The 20,022-nt window shown below is 40.5% G+C and overlaps 2 protein-coding genes across 3 annotated transcripts in view; one reads left to right on the forward strand and one right to left on the reverse strand.

The window, feature by feature from the left end:
* Positions 1-4,866: 4,866 nt before the first annotated feature.
* LOC132987910 (beta-1,3-N-acetylglucosaminyltransferase lunatic fringe-like) lies at positions 4,867-14,370 on the forward strand. The gene is made up of 8 exons (XM_061054905.1): positions 4,867-5,358; positions 10,485-10,533; positions 10,981-11,083; positions 11,174-11,327; positions 11,708-11,793; positions 11,881-12,040; positions 12,137-12,222; positions 13,370-14,370. Exons 1-8 carry the CDS (start codon positions 4,954-4,956, stop codon positions 13,428-13,430), a joined length of 1,104 nt encoding a protein of 367 aa, XP_060910888.1. The 5' UTR covers positions 4,867-4,953; the 3' UTR covers positions 13,431-14,370.
* A 1,782-nt stretch (positions 14,371-16,152) lies between these two features.
* The window catches only part of LOC132987917 (protein tweety homolog 3-like), a 28,056-nt gene continuing 24,186 nt past the window's right edge, over positions 16,153-20,022 (reverse strand). For both annotated transcript variants that reach the window (XM_061054927.1, XM_061054918.1), the window contains exon 15: positions 16,153-19,081. In XM_061054927.1, coding sequence (XP_060910910.1) covers positions 18,947-19,081 — 135 coding nt within the window. In that variant the 3' untranslated portion in view covers positions 16,153-18,946. The remainder of the gene's footprint in view (positions 19,082-20,022) is intronic.

Below are 20,022 nucleotides of genomic sequence, written 5' to 3' on the forward strand. Positions count from 1 at the left end.
TATCTGCAGGAGCTGTTTACAAAGTTCCTGAGGAAACTTCCAGTCCATAGTTTCTGTCTACTTAGAGGTCGAATTGAAAGTTACAGCAGTTAATGGGCAAAAAATAGTTGTTTGGACCTTAAATAACCCACAAGTGATGTTAGCCAGACTCTGGCTGTATTACTTGTAATTATTTCTGGAAAGAAATTGAGAAGTGTATTTTTCAAAAAGTGCAGCCATCCCTTAACCTACATTGCACGTTAGAAGTGTTTAATTCCAAATGTTTGCAACTCATCAATTGCCAACTAGACTCTACCACAGTTTATAGCCATGCTAACAACTCTGTGGTTGTTTCCTTAAGTAATGCACAATGTTACATTAAACTAAATGCTTGTGTCAATGTTACCTTCTTGATGTCTAGCACGTAAAATGTACGGAAATCATCCTAAATATTATCATCATTAATATCATTAAGTGCATATAGGTGTTCATGAAAGAGCTCGGTCTTTAATATTTATTTGAAAGTGCAAAGGGACTGCAGATTGGATGGAGTTTAGTAGTCTGTTCCACCACCATGGGGAGAAGAGTAGGTCTCTGTTGAGAAGGTTGGATCAGCGTAGTGGGCGGGAGGGAGTGTAGACCTGGATGAGACAGTTTTGGTAAGAAGGAGCCGATTTTGTTGCTGTTTTGTAAGCGAGCGGAAGTGTTTTTCAATTGATGCGACTAGTAACTGGGGGACAGTGTAGGAAGATGAACAGCAGAGTGAGGTGTTGTTTTGGGTATAGGTTGAAGACCAGTCGCACTGCTGTGTTTTGGAACCTCTACAGATGATAGTACATGCAGGAAGACCTGTGATAACATAACTGAAACGTACCTCAGAAAGTTTGCTGCTTCCGATTCTTTTAACCCCCAGGGGGCTCTGAGGCTCCAAGAAATAATCTGATTATTTAGCGGCAAGAAGTTTTTCCTGACATTAATGGTTTCCATGAGAATCCAATTTCTGTTAATCCAAGCTAACTACAGCTGCCGTCCCCGACAAAGAGCATTTGATTCATACTTAAAAGTAAGATTTTCAGTCAGGTTTCTTTTAATCACAGGCTCAAGAACAGATCAATGAAATGTTTACTGGTGTCTTTCCAACCCAGTAAAGCTTTAATCAATTTCTTTTTGTTGACCGGAATCCCCTGAAACTGACGCCATGATACCCACAAAGCTCTGTGTCAGTCTGTGACCTGTGACATATCACAAACTCCCCCTGCTCCTTCAACTACTTTCCACGCCCTCACCAAGATGTGGTCTCTGAGCGATCCTTTGCTCTGGAGAGAACAAAGGAAGGAAACGTCCTCGTTGTTTGGAAACCACACAGCTCCATGGTTCTTTTTTCTGCAGGGATAACCACACTGAATCAGCGCCTGATCCACTATTAATTTTAATGAGAAGATGAAAGAAATCCAAGAATATGTAGGCTTTTCTTTTCCTGTCTTTGTGTGTGTGTGTGTGTGTGTGTGTGTGTGTGTGTGTGTGTGTGTGTGTGTGTGTGTGTGTGTGCCTGCGCGTGTGTGTTGGGGGGGGGGGGGGTCTGGTTTTGCAGATCGATGAGTGAGAGGAAACCCGGGGAAAAGTCCTGACTTGAGGCTTGGAAAACTGTGACATTGCACTTTGAACCCTTCAACTCATTGACAACAAATACAAAAAGAGGAGAGATGCAAGGAGGGAGGGAAAACAAAGAAGGATGAACGAGAAGAGGTTTGAAAGCGGAATTCAAAGGGAAGGGGATTAAGCCAAGCTGAAAAAAAAACAGGGGATTTCTACAGATGAAAGAGAAGGAGATGGAGGAAGAAGCTCATCTGTTCTTGTATGTTACTGTTGCACATATCAAACACACTCACATTCAGCCAAACAGAATCATCATAAAGCTTTTAACACAGAAGAAAAGCCCAGTGAGCAATACAGGCAGAAGTGACAAGACATTCAAAAGTGGTTCAAAAGTCAGAGCTTTTCCCCCAATCTTTAAAGATGTTGTCTGACTCTTTAATACTCCATATTTCACAAGGATTTACATAACATTTGTCATCCTGTATAGTGTTCAAATAAATGCATGCAGTCATTTGACCGTAAACATTCATGACTGTATGCATAAAAGTCAGTGTTTTAAATTCTGATGAAATATGGTCTCAATGTAATATTAATATACTGTTGTGCTGGAAAATTTGTATCATTGCTGCGACTTGCTACACACTAAGATAATGTAACATACTAGCATGCCTGAACGTGCAGCTCTTTCTTCTTCTTCTTCTTCTTCTTCTTCTGCTTTGAGATTTAATGGAAGTTGGATTCCAAGTTGTTGCCTTACTGGCATCCTCAGGTGAGCACGGCAATTACGCCATTAAACCCAACATCCAAATATACATCAATTTTCAAAACTACACCCACGTCTTGTAACCTTCTAGTTGACGCCACACAGCCAATATAGGACCATATTACTTTCATATGAAACTATGAATGCACTAAAACAGGTCTTTGTGTGGACTACATTCTTCCCACTTCCCACAAGATGAATTTAGTGTAAAGAATTTAGTGTGAGACTGGATATCCCCGTTTCCTCAAAAATTTACAGGATTAAAGCCAATCAGCTTCTCACAAGACTATAAATAGAATCTTCTATCCACCACTATTCAAAAACCACAACATTCTCCAGACACACACACACACACACACACACACACACACACACACATAGCTCTAGCTCCCACTGTGGATACACTGGTATAGTTTGAGAGGAAATTAAAGCCATCATAGAGAGGGGAACTTGTGTGAGAGTGCATTGGCAGTTCAGCTGTTGTTCTCTTCACGGTCTCCAGTAGGATAAAAGTAAAGAAGTTAAGAGGTTTTCATGACAAAGCCAGACAAAGAGGACATACAGGAGAGGGAATAATGAGAGGTCTGGTTTTCATCCTCTTCCACTGATTCTCTTAATATGTGTCTTTCTGTATGATAACAGCACAATTCCTCTTTATGTCTTACAGACTACAAAATCTAACATGGAGATGAGGAAAAAAGAAACAAAGGGGATGTTTTTCAAGGCAAATTTTTATAGTCTCCAATAAGTCCAATTCCAGTTAATTTTGTTGATCTATTTTCAATTATTATGATTTATACTTTTGGGCCCACAGCTAAAATTGAATTAAAACGTATGACTTGAAGCAAACTTGCAGGTCATATGATGTCTTCCAAATACACACAGTAGAACTGCCATGACCTGCCTTAAGTAATGGGTTTAGGTCAGGGTTAGGTTGATCAGGTGGAATCCTGTGAAATCACCCATTTTAAATGCTGGGTGCTCATCAGCATGATGTTACAGTGTAACTCTATTATCCTAAACAGACTTCATGAAGTGTCTCTCTTAGTCACTCCAAAAGGCCTAAACTAACTTATTGGTGGAACTGCTTTTGCATATTTTCTCAAATGTAACACAACACTGTCAGTGTTTGAGGGATCAGCACAGATTACACAGCACAGACAAACTTCACATTATGAGAAGGAAAACATTCCTCAGATGGTTGGCTTGACACGTCTGTCTTTTCTGTTTGTGTAAGTGTGTGTGAGTGTGTGTCACTAGGTGGCAGCACTACAAACAGCCCAATGTCACGGTCATCTTTAACATCTGTCCTCTTTGAAACTGACTCACCAGGCCTCCACACAGACAAACTCAAGTACGTTTCGTTCTAACCAGAAACCAATTCCGCTTTTGCATCTTACACCACCTGTAATGTGTTGACACAGGTTCAACTTGTAACTCATTAAACTCATTAACTCATTAAATATCTGTTTCAAGAGTCCCCCTGTTTTTCTTTTAAGAACTACTGTTTTCTGGGGTCTTGACTCCCCTTGATAGTAGGCCTCAAAAACAAAGCACAAACACACACAAAGGGCACACAAACACACACAAACACACACAAACACACACAAAGGGCAGACCAAGCAACATGAAAGAAAAAAATGAATAGCCTATTAAGCAGATCATGCAACATACCGAGCACTAAATGGTTAATGTAGTATGAAAATGATGAATATATGCCTTTACAGTTACCAGTTTGTGAGATATTATGGTCAGAAATGTTCAACAGCACCCTCCATCACTGTCATGAAACACCCAAACAGTCCATGTGCAGCTCCCCCAAAGAGTAAGAAGGAGAGTGCACAGCAAAGTTGTGTTTTTTAGTTGGTTCAGCATAATGCAACCCTCAGGTATAAAGTAGGCTTTATGGTGGAATAGCACAGCGGTTGTGTCATGTCACATGTACAGAGGCTAAAGTCCTCATCATAGCGGCTGTGGGTCTGAATCCGACCTCAGCCCTTTGATGCATGTCATCCCCCAATATCTGTCCCAACATTGTTCTATATAGCTGGTCTATCCAATATTTGCAAAAATGGTGCAACAAATATTTTGGAAAAAAAACCAACACATTTTGTTTTTGTCTTTTCATGAATTTGTCCCCAATACACTATTTGAGTGCAGACCTAATGCACATCCCACATCGTCAAAGCATTTAAAAACATCTCTGTTCCTTCTGACTTTAAATGTTGTGGATAAAAAGCCTGTACTCATAATTTCCTTTTTTTTAATACCTTCATTATGCTGCTATTATTTTATGCCTGAATTCCTCTCGAAATATCGCCTCCACGCTTACTTTCATACGAATTCTGTTAATAGAAGTAGCCTTTAAGTTAATGTTCTGCGGCTGCCATGTGGACGTTCATGCGGAGGCCTCGCCGCCTCTGTTGGTTAATCCCGCCCACTGAGAGCGCTCAAGACTGCCATAGGATGAATGAAAAACACCGCCCCGCCCACTGGTGGAGTTTCTAACTTCACACACAGTTAAAGTAGACAATCACTCAGTGGGGTCACCCACTCCTGTGCCTAAACCATGAAGTTGCTGTAAACTGAAGCAGACAGTTTCTTAGACTTTCTTAATGGTCCATGAAGGAAACTGTAAAGCCTCACAAACAGACACAATGTGGAAACCCGCGTGCACATTCAGCTCCGCGGTAGAACCACGCGCCGCGGCTGCCGCAGTCACCTGCCTGCTCGTCACCGGGATGATGGTCTTCACTGTCGGACAGCCGGGCAGCGCTGACCCGGCGGAGCCTCCGGCAGCTGCAGAGGCGGCCGGCGGGAAAGTTTTTTCGGCGTATTTCAGGAAGTTGACCCGGGAGAGAAGAGCGACTACGGGCCCCTCGAGGAGAAGCGCTCCCCCACGGCCGATGGAGCTCTTGTTCCCGGAGGACGTGTTCATAGCGGTGAAAAGCACCCTGAGATATCACCGGCAGAGGCTGGAGCTGCTGCTGGACACCTGGATCTCCAGAAATATGCAACAGGTGAGCTACTGCCGAAAGGCTACAGACGACAAGATAGGACTACATGTCAAAGTAAACTAAAGTTTTTACCTCAGAAAGGCCTGTTTTTTTTTTTTCTATCTTAGAAATTCTTAGAAATGTGATTATAGCCTAACTTTAAAAGTATAGCCTCCCAAAACACAACAGCTGAAACAGTTTTAACCCTGGAGAGTCATAAACTACAGCGAGCTTTTTATAAGATTATAAGACAGTATAGTTCCAATTCAGTGTTGTGCTTTATTCGCTGTTTTCAAAAAAAAAAGGTCAAATTGTGATTTTGGATACATGTCAGTTCCAAAACTGGGGAATAAGGCAATCAAGTAGAACCTGAATTAACTTGTAACTCAATGTTGTAGTTGTTGCTGTTGTGTTAACGTGGTGTATTAGCTGATGACTGGTCACCTGAAGGAAAGTGTGAACCAGTAAAACCTGGACTGATACTTTTAAGATCACAGCTGTACTTCATCTGTCCTTGTGAATAGGCTACTTTCTATATCAGTGTGTGTCCCTCATCTCCTGCTGCAATTGCAATCAAGTCATAACTCCCCCCTGAAATGTTCTGGCCTCTTTGATCTCTCCAGCCAGTCAATTGTAAAACAGAGATTGAGGCCTTTTGTCATGCATGAGAGGGAGATCTGAGGGGCTTAAACAGAGCTGACCACACTGCTGCCCATGTGTTGACAGACCAGGGTGGGACATGTAGACAGGAAGGACAATACTTCAGGAGTCAGATGGATAAATGAATTTCAATAGACCCGCCTCTATGAGATGCAGATTTGTCTGTGGTCTGCAAAAACAAAACAATTGTTTAGTGGGGGAGATCTGACTGTGATTTTTGAAAAAAAAACACCCCCATACATCATAAAAAACGTGTAGATCTGAAATGTGAGAGGAGGAAATTACATTTGAAAGTAGTTTGCAATTTCAGAGTTGGAAAGTAAAAAAAAAAAAAAAAAAACACCAGTGCAATTTACATGCAGGGTCATTTTTCCACCAGTAGATAGGGAAGCAGCACTTACTACTCCCATGTTATTTCTGGTACATCTTCTATAAGTGCACTAAAATACCTCTCTCAATATGATGGTATAATCAACCCATTAATTTAAGTAATAAAGGAGTCATTCTTAAGTCTGAGCACTTTCAACCCTGGTACTTCACAGCTTATATTACTGTGTTAAATTGGTGATTTACACAAGTGCTTTGTGAGTGTCTGACTTTTATGTCTAATAAAGTGTTGAACTTTTGTGTCTCTTACACCAGTAAACAACCTGAATACAGCTACGACCAATGATTATTTTCATTTTTTTCTTGATTTATTGCAAATTGTGATATGGCCTATGACCAGTTCCTTGTGTTAAAAAATGCTTCCCAGGGTCTTTATCTCTCTGAAGGTAACACTTTAAAGGTAATACTGACACATTTGAAAACCTGCCCCTGAAATCTTTGTGAGTAGCTTATTCACAAACATCAGGACGTTTTCCCTGTCATCATGGCATTGCGTACGAGTAACAGAGTCTGCAGTTATGATGACAGTTTAATGCTATTATATCAACGTTACGTTGTATAGGACATATTCACTCTATCAAAAAATAAGAACATAATGCCTAACTAAAAGAGCGTGAAGCAGCTTTTAGAAGTGCAGGATGATCACACCAACCGCTGGGATATAAATGTCATCAAATCCCTCCCACTTAATTGTGGCAGTGAATATTTCCTACTGCGTTCACACATCGGTTCCCCAGATGCGGAAATTTTAGTCAGCAGCTGAGTAAAATTTGGATACAGTTTGGAAATTTGACTGTTTGTGTTTCCTCATGCAGCTCACCCTGAATATTTCAGGACATTTTCAGGAGTTGCAGATGTGAACAGGGCTTAACATTGTGTGAAAATTAGTTAAATATCACAGAAGATTTAAAAAAAAATAACAAATATGACCAATTAGAATACTTTTCTTTTTCTGGTTCAAAGAAATTCTTGTTTGATTTACAATTAAGTTGCTTAAAAATGTTTGTTTTGACCTATGAATGAATCAGAAAACCAGCACTCTCCTCCTGCCACTGATCATGTTTTCCAAGTTAAACATTAGACACAGTCTCATAGATAAATATTTCAGATCAAACAGTAGAACAGACAACATTTTGGGTCACTGTGGTGATTGAGTCAAAGACGAATCTGTTGCTACAAAACACATGGGCTTGTGGCAAGCTGCACCCAGCCGCTTCAAAGCTCCTAATAGAACACAGACGTGAGTGTGGCGATGACAGTGGTCGCTCTGATTCCCATTTAAACCTCTGAGAATCGTTCATGTTTCATCTGCTGCAACACACAGACGCGCACACACAAACACACTGTTGACATGAAAATAGAGCTTATGTCGGGGAAATCAGCTGGTGTGTGTGTGTGTGTGTGACGCATTCTTGCATCGGCTCTCACGGTCAGGTGTGTGTAACACTACCTGTTTCCCAGGCACACCTCTATCCTATAAGACTGCTGAGTAATGGAAACACACACACACACACACACACACACACACACACACACACACACACACACACACACACACACACACACACACACACACAAGTTCTCACAGTGTTACCTACACAAACACACATGCCCTGGGAACTCTAGGATTTCTCATTGGAAGTTTAAAATGCACACACACATGCGCACTCACACACACTTTCTCCTGCCCTGATTGTTGTTGTTGCTGCTGTTTCCTGTGTCGTAAAGCTGGTGGTCTACTGACCCATTCCCCCCCCCCCCACTCCTCGCAGCCACATTTTTTTCTTCACACACACACCCTCCCCACCTTCCTCCCTTCCTTGTACAACACAGACAGACACCAAACCAAGAAGCTGACTTCTCTCTAGAGGCTCAAGAGGCAGTAGTGGAAAAAAAAGGCTGACAAAAAATCACAGCTGTTTACCCCCCCACCCCTCTCTCCCCCTCTCTCCCCCTCTCTCTCTTGGAATACAAGACTTGTAGCCAAGATTTTTTTTTACCGAGTTTGTGCAGCTTGGCAATGAAGCTGCAAAGTGGAATCATCAGGGGAGTGTGTTCAGTGTAGTTAGAAAATGTTGAAAAAAAAAAGATTCTCTAGCTGCTCAGATTCATCATATTATAAATTAAACAACGCACATGAGGTTGCAGTGCAGACCTTTACATCTGAAGTGAGATTTATGAAGAGGGATAAATAAAATTGGGATATTTTTTATTGAAACAGCACCAAATCATAACAAGGACAGGACACTTATAAAAGAGCAAGTCTAGAACACATTCTTAGTTATGTTATTTAAAGAGACACACTCCCTTTTGCTGCAAACACCACATTACAGAAGCACAACCAGACTTCTGGCATCTTTCCCACTGATCTACTCCCAGGCTGCACTGCAGCAAACCATCAAGTATTGATCAGTTGATTTGCATGTTCAGAGTTCTCATGCAGTCTCACACTATTCATTTGATCATTTTAAATACTTCAAGGACCCATGCAGCGTTGCTGAAATGAACTTGACTGATTTAATGCCTTAGTGAATGACTTCCAAGCCCAACCATGGTGGTTGCCGTATTGTAAATGCTGTCTCAATATATCACCCCTTATCTATGGTAGATTAGCTTAATTAAATGTTCCACCCTACAATGTGTGCCAATAAAGACATGAGATTTTCAGACAAAAAAAACCATATTTTTTTGGCATTTCTGTTGTAAAAAAAAAAAAGGGTTTTTGGGGTGTATGTGATTCCCTGGGCTTTTGGAGCCAGCCTCAAGTGGACACTCGAAGCATTTCTGCATTGACTTTATTTTCAACACTGAAGGTTGTCTCTTAAAGGTCCCATATTATGCTTTTTCTGGTTTTATATGCCCTTTTAGTGTGTTTTCCAAGTGTCCTGTGCATGTAACGCTCGGTTCTAGCCCCCCTCGATAAAAATTTGTCAGTCCAACGTCATGGTCAGTGCGAGATCACTGATCTAAGCCCATTGTTGTGGCAAGCCCTGCAGCTCATGTTGAAATTTCCGAGACGCGTGCTGAGCAACTGACCAATAGCGACAGAGCGGATCGGCAGACCAATCAGAGCAGACTTGGCCCACGTGGGGTCTAACAGTGTGGGCTCAACAGAGTGTAGCTGACGGACTCAGAGCGTAGAGGGAGCAAGGAGGAGCAGTACATGAAAACAGACACTTTTTTTGAACTTTAGCTATTGTGAACGTACAAAAGTAGATACATAGATTAAATATGCGAACCCCAAAAAGGGCATAATATGGGCTCTTTAAAGAATACAGCTTCTTGTTATCCCAGCCAGTCTTTCTGATCAACCATTGATCAGCATCCAACTTGGACCAACTAAAATAATGACAACAAACTTGGCTCCTTCTTCCCTAAACTCCCTCATCCAGGTCTACAATCCCTCCCCCCCCCTAAGCTCTGCCAATAAAAGGTGCCTGATCAAACCTTCAGAACCAGGCCCCAAGTCTTCTCCTCAGTAGTCCTCCCAGTGGTGAAATGAATTACCAAAAATTCTTCTATTTTAGGACTATTTGTGGCCAAGGAAAAATGTCCTTCACTGTTCTAACAATACAGATTTAGAAAGTCTTACATAAAAGCTGAGATGCAATAGTGTAACCTCATTGTCTTTGTTTCATTTCACATCTATTGTCCTGGAGCCAACACAATATTTACAGACAGTTCTTTGTGTGCACCCGGGGTGTGTGTTCACTTCCTGTGGAAATTTGAGGGGTCTGCATGGCTTCCTGAGTGCGCAGTGACCCTCAACCCCTTCACTCATCACGTAAACACACTTCCACACGTGTGTGCGCACACACACACACACACACAGCTGCTCGGCTGCTGATGAACAAGATCAGAACTTTTGTCTTGGCTTCCATCCAATTTAGCGTCGTCACTTGCTAGCTTGTGTGGTGTTGTACGTAAGCATGTGTGTGAGAGACGGAACAGTGGGATCTTTCACCTGACATCATTAAAAACAATCGTCTACAATCGAAGACGGCGGAGCAATGAGTACTTCTGTGTGACAGTGCTTTTGTTTCCCTGCTGTTCACTACGGGCTGCTGGAATAACATGAACTGTGTTTGTGTTCTTTTCCATAGACGTACGTGTTCACTGATGGAGAGGACGAGAGGCTAAGGAAAAGGATGGGTGAGCAGCACACACACACACACACACACACACACACACACACACACACACAGAAAAAAACATAGTTTTAGCTGAGTAGCTGCAGTGTTATCTGCATAGTGCAGGAACCAGGCTGCTGACTGGGCAATACTGTGTTTCCACGAGGTGCAGGAAGTCAGTCTAATCAGTGGGCCTTTCCTCATCTCAGTAATACAGTTGTTTAACTTCCAATAAGGTATTCTTCTTGAATATCCACATTACAGATTACAGAACTAGATCTGTAATGTGGATATTTAATAAATTGTTATCAAGCAGTCACGCTATAATAGGATCCAAATGTCTGACTTGCTTGTGAAACAAACATTTATTCAAATTTTCTTCATCAAATCCATACAGTTCTTTTTTTAATATTTCCAACCCCTCTGTTTGAAATATTGGTTATTGATTTTGTATTTTATTGATTACTAGGAGCTCACCTCATCAACACCAACTGTTCAGCTGCCCACAATCGTCAGGCCCTCTCCTGTAAAATGGCTCTGGAATATGATGCCTTTATTACCTCTGGCAAGAAGTAAGACATACTTGACACACACGCAGTAACAAAGCCTTGTCCTAAACATACAAGTATTCTTTTACTAACTTTAAACAACCTCTGTTGCAGGTGGTTCTGTCACGTTGATGATGATAACTACGTGAACGTCGGCTCACTCCTGAAACTCTTGTCTCAGTACAGTCACACTCAGGACATTTACATTGGCCGGCCCAGCCTTGAGAGACCAATAGAGGCCATGGAGAGGCTCAGCCCCACTGAAATGGTAAGCTTTATTTGGTCATGTCTCCCAAAACTTCATTGTGAAACTACAATTTCTGGAACTACTGTATTGGATCAATTTGTCATCCCAATGGTTGCCTATATTTCCTTTTAAAAATGTGAATATGTTATTTAAGGGATCATTTCCCTGAACGGTGACTTAATCCTGTGATTAACCCCGTTTGGTAGTTAGTCCCTTGCTTCTGATGAAAGTGAAAGAAAGAAAAATAAAGATGTTTATCTCCTGGGTTTGGCTAAACACAAAGTCAGATCTTCACTGGCCCCGAAGAGAGACACAATACAAACAGCAAAACAAATGTTTACTGCAGCTTTAATAATAATAATAATAATGATAATAATAATATGTTGTCTGTGTGTGTGCAGAAGCAGGTGCGTTTCTGGTTTGCCACAGGAGGAGCAGGCTTTTGTCTCAGTCAAGGCCTCGCGCTCAAGATGAAGCCCTGGGCCAGGTAAATATTCACCTCGATGAGCGATGAGATTGTTTGAGAGCTATTATAGACTCTCCCCTAATGTAACTCTTGTTTTTCTCTGTGTAGTGATGGTTCTTTCATGACAACAGCTGAGCACATTCACCTTCCAGATGACTGCACTGTAGGATACATTGTGGAAGCTCTGCTTGGTGTGAGCCTCATCCGCTCAGCGTTGTTCCACTCCCACCTGGAAAACCTCGGACTGGTTTCAGATGCACACAGCCAGGTACACACACATTCACACACACACTCACACAAACAGACTCCCTTATCTGCCAAATGTTTAAACAGCTTGTGTATTTGTTTGTTCAACCTTCTTTAGGTGACACTCAGCTACAGCACTGTAGAAAACAGCAAAAACACGGTGAACCTGAGAGGACCTTTGTCATTAAAAGAAGATCCTACAAGGTAAAACATTTGTTTGGTGGAGCTTTGCTTATATGTATTTATGTAAAATAGACCGCATTAAACGGTTGAACACCCAAGGCTACAACTAGCATCATTTCATGGTTAATGATACATTTTGGGGGGGGGGGTCACAAAACAGCCAGACAATTTTCAATAGCCTTGGTTTTTTTTCTGACCATAACACAAAAGAAAGCAAAAGATACTCAAAGCAATAGTCAAAGCCTGAGTGATCTAACGACAGGCTGAGAGCTGAAGTTTTAAGCCTACAGACATTTTTTTTTACGTCATTCCCACCTGTCAATCAGGTAAGCTGCGCGCCTCCAGCTATAGATAACATGTTTCATTCATAAAATCAAAACGGATGTGTTATTAAGAAATATTCACCTCTCGTACAGTGGGTGCCCAGGAGGACAACAACTAATCAGACCAATATTGTGTTTTGTACCATGCTGTGAACATGTTAAGTTCTGCTGTAAAAACAGGCTTTTTTGAATGTGGTGTGTATGTGACTTTTGGGGATCTGCAGGGTTTTGCACTTCTGCATTGGCTTCATTTTTCAACACCGTATGTTGCTGCTTGGGGAAAGACATATAATCCAAAAAGGCAAACAAAACAAAACAAAGAAAAACCTGATCTTATCTCCAGGCTTCCTGATATAAAGCAGGTTTATTTTTTATTGGTCCCTTCTTTCTTCTGTTTGGTGTTGTTCTCTGTTCAGTCATTGTGTTATTGTGCAAAGAATCTGGCTAATTGTCATTCTTGCGTACCTTGACACTGATGGCATTGTGCTACAGGGAGGGATGGAGGGTGAGATGAGATAATCAGCTTGTAATAAGCTTGTTGACATATTGGCATGTAGGGGTTAATTGAAAAAGAAATCATTGGTACAATCAATAGTACACACTGTGTGTTTTTTTTAATTGTCAGTTTCAGGAAAGGCTTGAGTTGTGCAAACATGTACTACAGTCCTCCTTTATGTAAGGGCTTCTCGTTGTGAATGTTTTACTACTACGACAAGTTTCCTGGCTTTGTTTATTGTGTGTTTGTTGATGTATGCACAAGACTATTTGTATTCATGATCTAATGTTTGAAATCCCCAGTGGGCAGCTTCCAGGCATTGTGACACTCATTTCCCTCTTTTTCTCAGGTTCAGGTCGCTCCATTGTCTGCTGTACCCAGACACTCCTTGGTGCCCAAGATCCCAGTGACTTTAACACCCATCAAGAGAGACACACAGTCTGGTGGAGGACAATTATTAAGTGCGTGCCTTAACTCAATATTCTCTTATGCTGGGGGAATTCAATGCAGACTTTTAAAAAGAGAAGAGGCAAAAAACACAAGTGGGATTTTGATGGCTTTGTAGAATCCAGACTCCATATCTGAAGTTTTATGTTGTCAGTGTTCAGTATTATCCTTTCTCTGATATCATGATGACTGAGCACTTTGATGTTTTATTTCTGCTGCATGAAATTTATCATGTGATACAAAAACACACAAGAAAAAAACATTTTTTTTTTAAAGAAATGTTGAGAACAAGCATCTCAACATTTATAGTATTAAGCTAGCAGTTAGCTTTGCTAACAGGAAACAGTTAGCTTGGAATTTGTCCAACGTAACCTCCTGTAAAACCACATATTCATATATGTAAGTGTGTGTAAACTAACAATGCAAAACATTTTAATAAGTGACTTAAATCAGTGCTGGATAAAACAAGATAATCCAGACAAAACCAAGCTAGCTGTTCTCCTGTCGCCAGTCTTTTTGCTAAGCATTGGATCAAGCTTTGAAGCATCTAAGTTTTGATAAGAAGGCAAATAATGGTATTTTCCAAAAATGAACAAACTTTTTTTTAATCCTCAGGTTTTGCATTTTAAACCATACCATTAGGCCTCTGTGACAAAACATTCTTCCTTTATCAATTTAAATGGGTGGATTATGAATGTGTTATGCTGTTTGACATTTAAAGAGTTATACAGTAGCACTATAACAGATATAAACTAATAGGTTTATTAGAGAAATGACTCATGTTGGGTTGTCCTTAATCTTTCTGTGCTTTAAAAGCAGCTGTTACAACTGAACGCGAGACGTTGAGTTACATTCTGTACCTAAATAAATAAATGTATAATAAAATTAAGAATCTGAAATGTTCATGATCTTTCCAGTATCTGGACTGTACGTAGATATCAAATTTGGAGTTAATAAAAACAGTTTTTGGTCAAATACTTGATTGTGTTCCTGAGATTGTGTTCTTGTTACATTACATACATACTAAGAAACGGGGCTTTGACCTTTTGTCTTTGACCTTGTTTATGAGCTACTGGGTTCCTGTCTGGAGACAGAACCACCACTGAACTCATAGCCTTACAAATTCCAAAACACACACGCACACGCACTAAAACAACAGCAGTCCTCTTATCTGATCGAGCCTAAAACACGGCCCAGTAAAGATAAAGGCAAAACACTAGCTAACAGCATGACTTTCTATGTGTGGGTACGACATAGCCTACTTTCAAGGACATTTTTCAGAATAAAGACCAGTCGATTGGGGTTGGCCGTATCCCATCAGAGAAAAAACATTTGTGGACTTGTTGGTGACAGTAGGGTAGGGTTTAAGGGTCACGGTTAGTTCATGTTAGTTAATGAAAATCTTTATGTGGGCAAAAGTGACCTGAGTAATCAGTGTGTTAATGTGGGCTTGTTTTACTCTTTTATGCTGTGGGGACTCAACTTCCTTAACGGAACAGACTGAAGTCCCGATGTGTACATGTTTGTGTAATGGCCTCTCTCCCATTGTGCAAACCAAGTGTGACATCTGCTGGCTGCATGCAGTAGTGCACAGACTAGCAACAAACAATGGGTGTATTTAATACAGTTATACAGTGAGAGTAAAATGACACATGTATCTAATACAAGCAATCGTCAAGATTAATCCAAAAACAAGTTCGCTATATTATATTACTATATAGATTTTGTGAGCTTTTGCCATTGATTTGAAAGCTGAAGATCAACAGGGAATATGAGGAGAAATAGTGGGAATTATGCACCAATTACTGACAGGACTGGGAGTTGAATCTGTGCCTCTGTAGATGGGGTGCCTGTTTCACTGTCTAAGACTTGCTAAACCAGTGCCCTAAGATGCTGATTTTAAGAAAATTTGGAGAGGGAACAACTCAAAATATTATTCCAAGAAATGCTGGTTTCTCATCTGAAACATAAGTATTCTATATATACATTTTTTTATCTCAAGATACCTAACAAAAAGAGTGGGTATAGATTATACTCTTTATTATAATATTTATTTAAAAAGACCCAACATTAATCCACCATGAGCACAGCACTTGGCAATATTTAGCAAATTAACAATGGCAAACTAAAAAAGCCTTTCAACAGACAGAAGCCTGTTGAACAGGCATCAGTCGAATCTGTGCTGCTTGGAAAGTGGGATAAAGATGCCGAAAGAAAAGACGCATACAGTAGAGAATAACAGAGCAACAACAATAACAACTACTACAACAACAACAATGAATAAGATAGATTTATAGCTACAATGTCAGTGAGAACGTGTTGTATTAGTAGTAACAACAAAGTATGATAATAGATTGATAATTAACATCAGCAACTATAATGACTATGAAGTTGAAGTTGAGCAGCTCTTAGATTCATATTAACATTTTAAATGATAATAGAATAAGGCTGATATTAATAGGTGTAGCAGTTGGAGTTGGGCAGAACAAAAACAAGTAGTACCAGAGAAAATCATATTTTTGCGGTGGTCCTTTAACACTCCCCCGAGCTGTATGATCATTGCAGATTAAGAGTAATTGGAGCTTAATTGACACTTAGGAGCACTGCACCCTGATTGTGAATTACAAGTTACATCAAGACAGAAACCTCTTGTCTTTCATCGGAAAAAAACACAGCTTTCCTCAGTATGTTAAAGTTGCTTTAATTCCTTTTTTTAAAACATTTATTCCAGAATGATATCATAACCACAGTTTTGACATGTACATCATTAATATCTTAGTTAATTCATCAGAAAATAAAAACAGCCATAGAAAACATTGTTTGTCTGACACATCTGGACCAAGGTGTATTGGAAGTCCTGTAATACCACATATACACGCAAAAACATGACTTTCCCTTAAACTTGAGTGTTGCTGTTATTTAAGACACACTGTATCCGATGGGTTTCATCCCAGAATTCATTGCACAGGATTTAAAATACAACCTCTTAAGTCAGGTGTACAGACGACACTGGAATAGTCTTATTAAAACATTGCAAGACAGAGTCATTCACCATTAATAAGAGAGGAAAAACGCTGCCCTTGCCTTTATTCTCCTACAAAACAGCTAGCTATTATTTTATCTTTAAAGTTTGATTTTTACAAGACAGAGAAAAATAAAAAAACATGTTGCGATATGAAGTGTTGTAAGAGTTTAAAAACATTATGAAAGGCCATTAATCAGTGACTAGTCCCACAGATCTTAACATTGTTTCCATCGACGTTGCAAAAAAAAACACTGTAAAGTTCTAGACCATAGGTAGCATTGTTACCATAACATGGACATTTTCTTTCTAGTATAATCACACAGGTAAGATTGTCTCGCTAATACGAGAAGTGGTCATTGATTATTAATAGTAACATATTAAAATGCTGTACAGGAATGGGTGGTTGACATGTGTTTGAGAGAATGTGCTAATTTCTATATTCCAGGTTTTTCTGAAACGATGCCTCTACATACTACATCACCCAGAATGCAAACAGATACCAGTGTGATGTCACAGTTGAGTAAGGGGCTTGTAGTTACTACCTCTCTAGAAGTGAATGTAAACAGGTAAAAAGTTGTAAAGTTGTTGTGTGTGTTTTTAACGAAGATGCCTGTACAGCAGGTGTGTGTGTGTGTGTGTGTGTGTGTGTGTGTGTGTGTGTGTGTGTGTGTGTATCTGTGTGTATTATAATATGCGTGTATGAGAGCATGCGTAACGTCTGTGTTGTATTGACTCAGGCTAGATAGGCTGGCCCTTGCTTGCTGCCAGTCAGACACACTGACCACTGTACTTACACACAGTAACACTGAGATAGAGCAATAGCCAATCAGGCTGCAGTGATGTCACACACACAGGTTCACGGATACAGTTTTTATACACTGTACAGAGAGCTTTATAGCGGGAGGAAAAAAAAATCCACCGGCAGTGTCCCAGGCAGTGTGTTTTTACTTCTCCATCGTGCAGAGTCACCTTGAGGAGAAATTGTGCTTGTGGGTTAAAAAAATAAAAAAAATTATAGAAACAAATGAAATAATAGTGGCTTAGGGTCAATCAGAGGCCACCATTTGAAAAAAAAAACACAGGAAGTAAATAATAAAAACAAAACACTACAGTTTGTCACAGTTTCACATCCCGAATTCCAGCTTATGATAAAACGTAAAAAAAAAAAAACCCTCCTCTTACTTGACTTTCCCTGTAACACTTTTATGTAACATTATATACCAGGGACATTAATTTTTTTCTACAGTTTTCTGCACAAATGTTCCATTAAGGATTGATTACGTCTTTTCCTTCATCTGATTACATCCCTGAATGAAAACAAAACATTAAGGTAACAAAAGAAAATCTGCTCTCCTCAGACCTGATCATCTCAATGGACCTCAACTGGCTTATTTAGCACCTTGCAAAATGTGTAGTCGCAATATTTCTAGTGAGTCTTATTCCACTTCTGTCCATCGTTTTCCTGTTTCAAGTGTCTTTTCCTGTTACAGTCTGAGGGAAACATTCCAAGTCAGTATTTTTTTTCCCTTTTCTGAGACATTGGAGTAGGAGACGAGGACAGAATCAGGCATCTCACAGTTTTTTTAGAGTTTTTTGGCACAGGTTGAGCCTTCTTATGCCCTTTATCTCTCACTTGGTTCCCACAGTCCACTTCAGGATTCCTGGCTCTTGTTGGAAATGCGTTTATCGACTCATGTACTGCATGTGCACCTAAACAATTATGAAGAAACATGTGGGCAAACTTTTCAAGCTCACAATTCAAGTCAACTTAGTTCGACTACAAAGTTAGGCTATAGAGAATGTGTATGTGGTGATAACTTTTTTATCTAAACATGGCTTTCTGATTCACTGGCTTGTTAATTATACAGATGTGTGGTCGCCTGTGTGTGTGTGTGTGTTTGTTTGTGTGTGTATAAGAGATACAGCAAAGGTTTCCATGATAAACACACAGCTCACCACATCACCAGTAATGAATCAACAGTCTACTTTTTATGATATCAGAGTAAAGAACATGTTTACTATTTACAGCTCTGTACAATGTGTGTGTGTGTGTGTGTGTGTGTGTGTGATCTTGTTTGTGTCAGCGTGTGGTGGGAGTGACTATCTCCATTTGAGGGCAGTTTGCGGATCCCAGTGGACGAGATGAGCATTGAGGAGAAAAAGAAACTCGAGGCGGAGCCAAGGCGCTCTACCCACAGTGCATTGTGGGTAGGACGAGGAGAAGAAATTGAATTTCTTCTGTCTTTTTTTTCTTCTGATAAATGTGGTTGAGAAGTAGAGTTGGACCATCAAAGTGTAGTCCCTTGCTGAGGCGTTAGGTTGATGAGTCCTGTGTTGTGTGTTGACAAACTGTGTGTTGCTTGATACTCTCATCGTTGTTGAGTTGGACCTTGTGTATTGGCTTCAAGAACTTGATTTAGGCAGTACTGGGATGAACTGGTGCGACTCTGGTCTCTAGTGGACTGAGGACTGTGGACGGGCAGTGGGGTGAGGTCGGCTGGCAGGGTCCAGTTGGTCGTTGGGTACAGAGCGTCGGTTCTGGTCTGGTCGGTTGGTTGCCAGGTACTTTGCTCTCATACTAGAGGTGTACTGAGGAGAGGAAGGACAGTGAGGAAATAAAAGGTAGGAGAGGGTATAGCGAATGAGTGACGGAGGGGAAATATGATGGGGAAGAAGACAACGAGGGGGAGATATGAACGTGGGAGACAATTAGAAGCAGGAAAAATAGTCAACACCATAAAACAAGCATTCTGTATACAGAAGAATACACAGAGTAATGTTTAAACAGTCTCAATAATCATCGGATCAGAAAGTGAGATAGTGATAGAAATTAGAAAAGAGAGATAGAGAAAGACATTGATAGAGAGATATAAGGAGATTGATATATATGACATGGAGAGAGATAGATGGAGATAAAGAGAGAGACATATAGAGATACACAGCGGTAGATTCAGCTAGAGAGGGATGGAGAGATAGAGAATTAAAGAAAGACAGATAGGCTAGAGATGAAAGGATCGATAGAGAGAGAGAGAGAGAGAGAGATGTGGTGTGAGGTGATGTGAGAAAACACGTACACACAGGTACAGCAGAATTACTTTGACCAGTCATTTGGACAGCCGGGGGTTTGATTACAACAATCACTCAACAGCTGATTAGGTCTGGATGATGTTATTGTAAATTAGCAGGTATGGTCCAAAGTCAGTGGTTTGTAGTTAGTGCTCTAGTTCTGATGTAGTAGGTTAGCCTGGTATGAGTTAGTGGTCTCTCGTGAGCAGCTAGCTAGTTACTGTTGGAGGTCTGATGTGGTCTCTCTCTAGTCCACATCAGTGCAGACCCTGATGACGGCTGAGCACTGCAGCACAGGATGGAAGGCCAGGTCGACACTAACAATGATGAATTGTGGCCATTTTACAGTTCATCAGTGGAGGTGGGAAACATGTGCTCCTGTGACTGTTTAATGGTGAAGGGTGAAGGGGCAACAGAAACAGAGGAGACGTGACACCTTGACAAGAAAATGCAAACAGAGACAC

The sequence above is a fragment of the Labrus mixtus genome, chromosome 2 (genome assembly GCF_963584025.1).
Source record: "Labrus mixtus chromosome 2, fLabMix1.1, whole genome shotgun sequence".
Classification (NCBI taxonomy): domain Eukaryota; kingdom Metazoa; phylum Chordata; class Actinopteri; order Labriformes; family Labridae; genus Labrus; species Labrus mixtus.

Excerpts from the sequence above, each read along its gene's own strand:
- LOC132987910 (XM_061054905.1), top strand. The coding sequence starts at position 4,954 with ATGGTCCATGAAGGAAACTGTAAAGCCTCACAAACAGACACAATGTGG. Across the intron at positions 11,084-11,173 it reads TTTATTACCTCTGGCAAGAA|GTGGTTCTGTCACGTTGATG; the intron begins GTAAGACATACT and ends CCTCTGTTGCAG. Across the intron at positions 11,328-11,707 it reads GGCTCAGCCCCACTGAAATG|AAGCAGGTGCGTTTCTGGTT; the intron begins GTAAGCTTTATT and ends GTGTGTGTGCAG.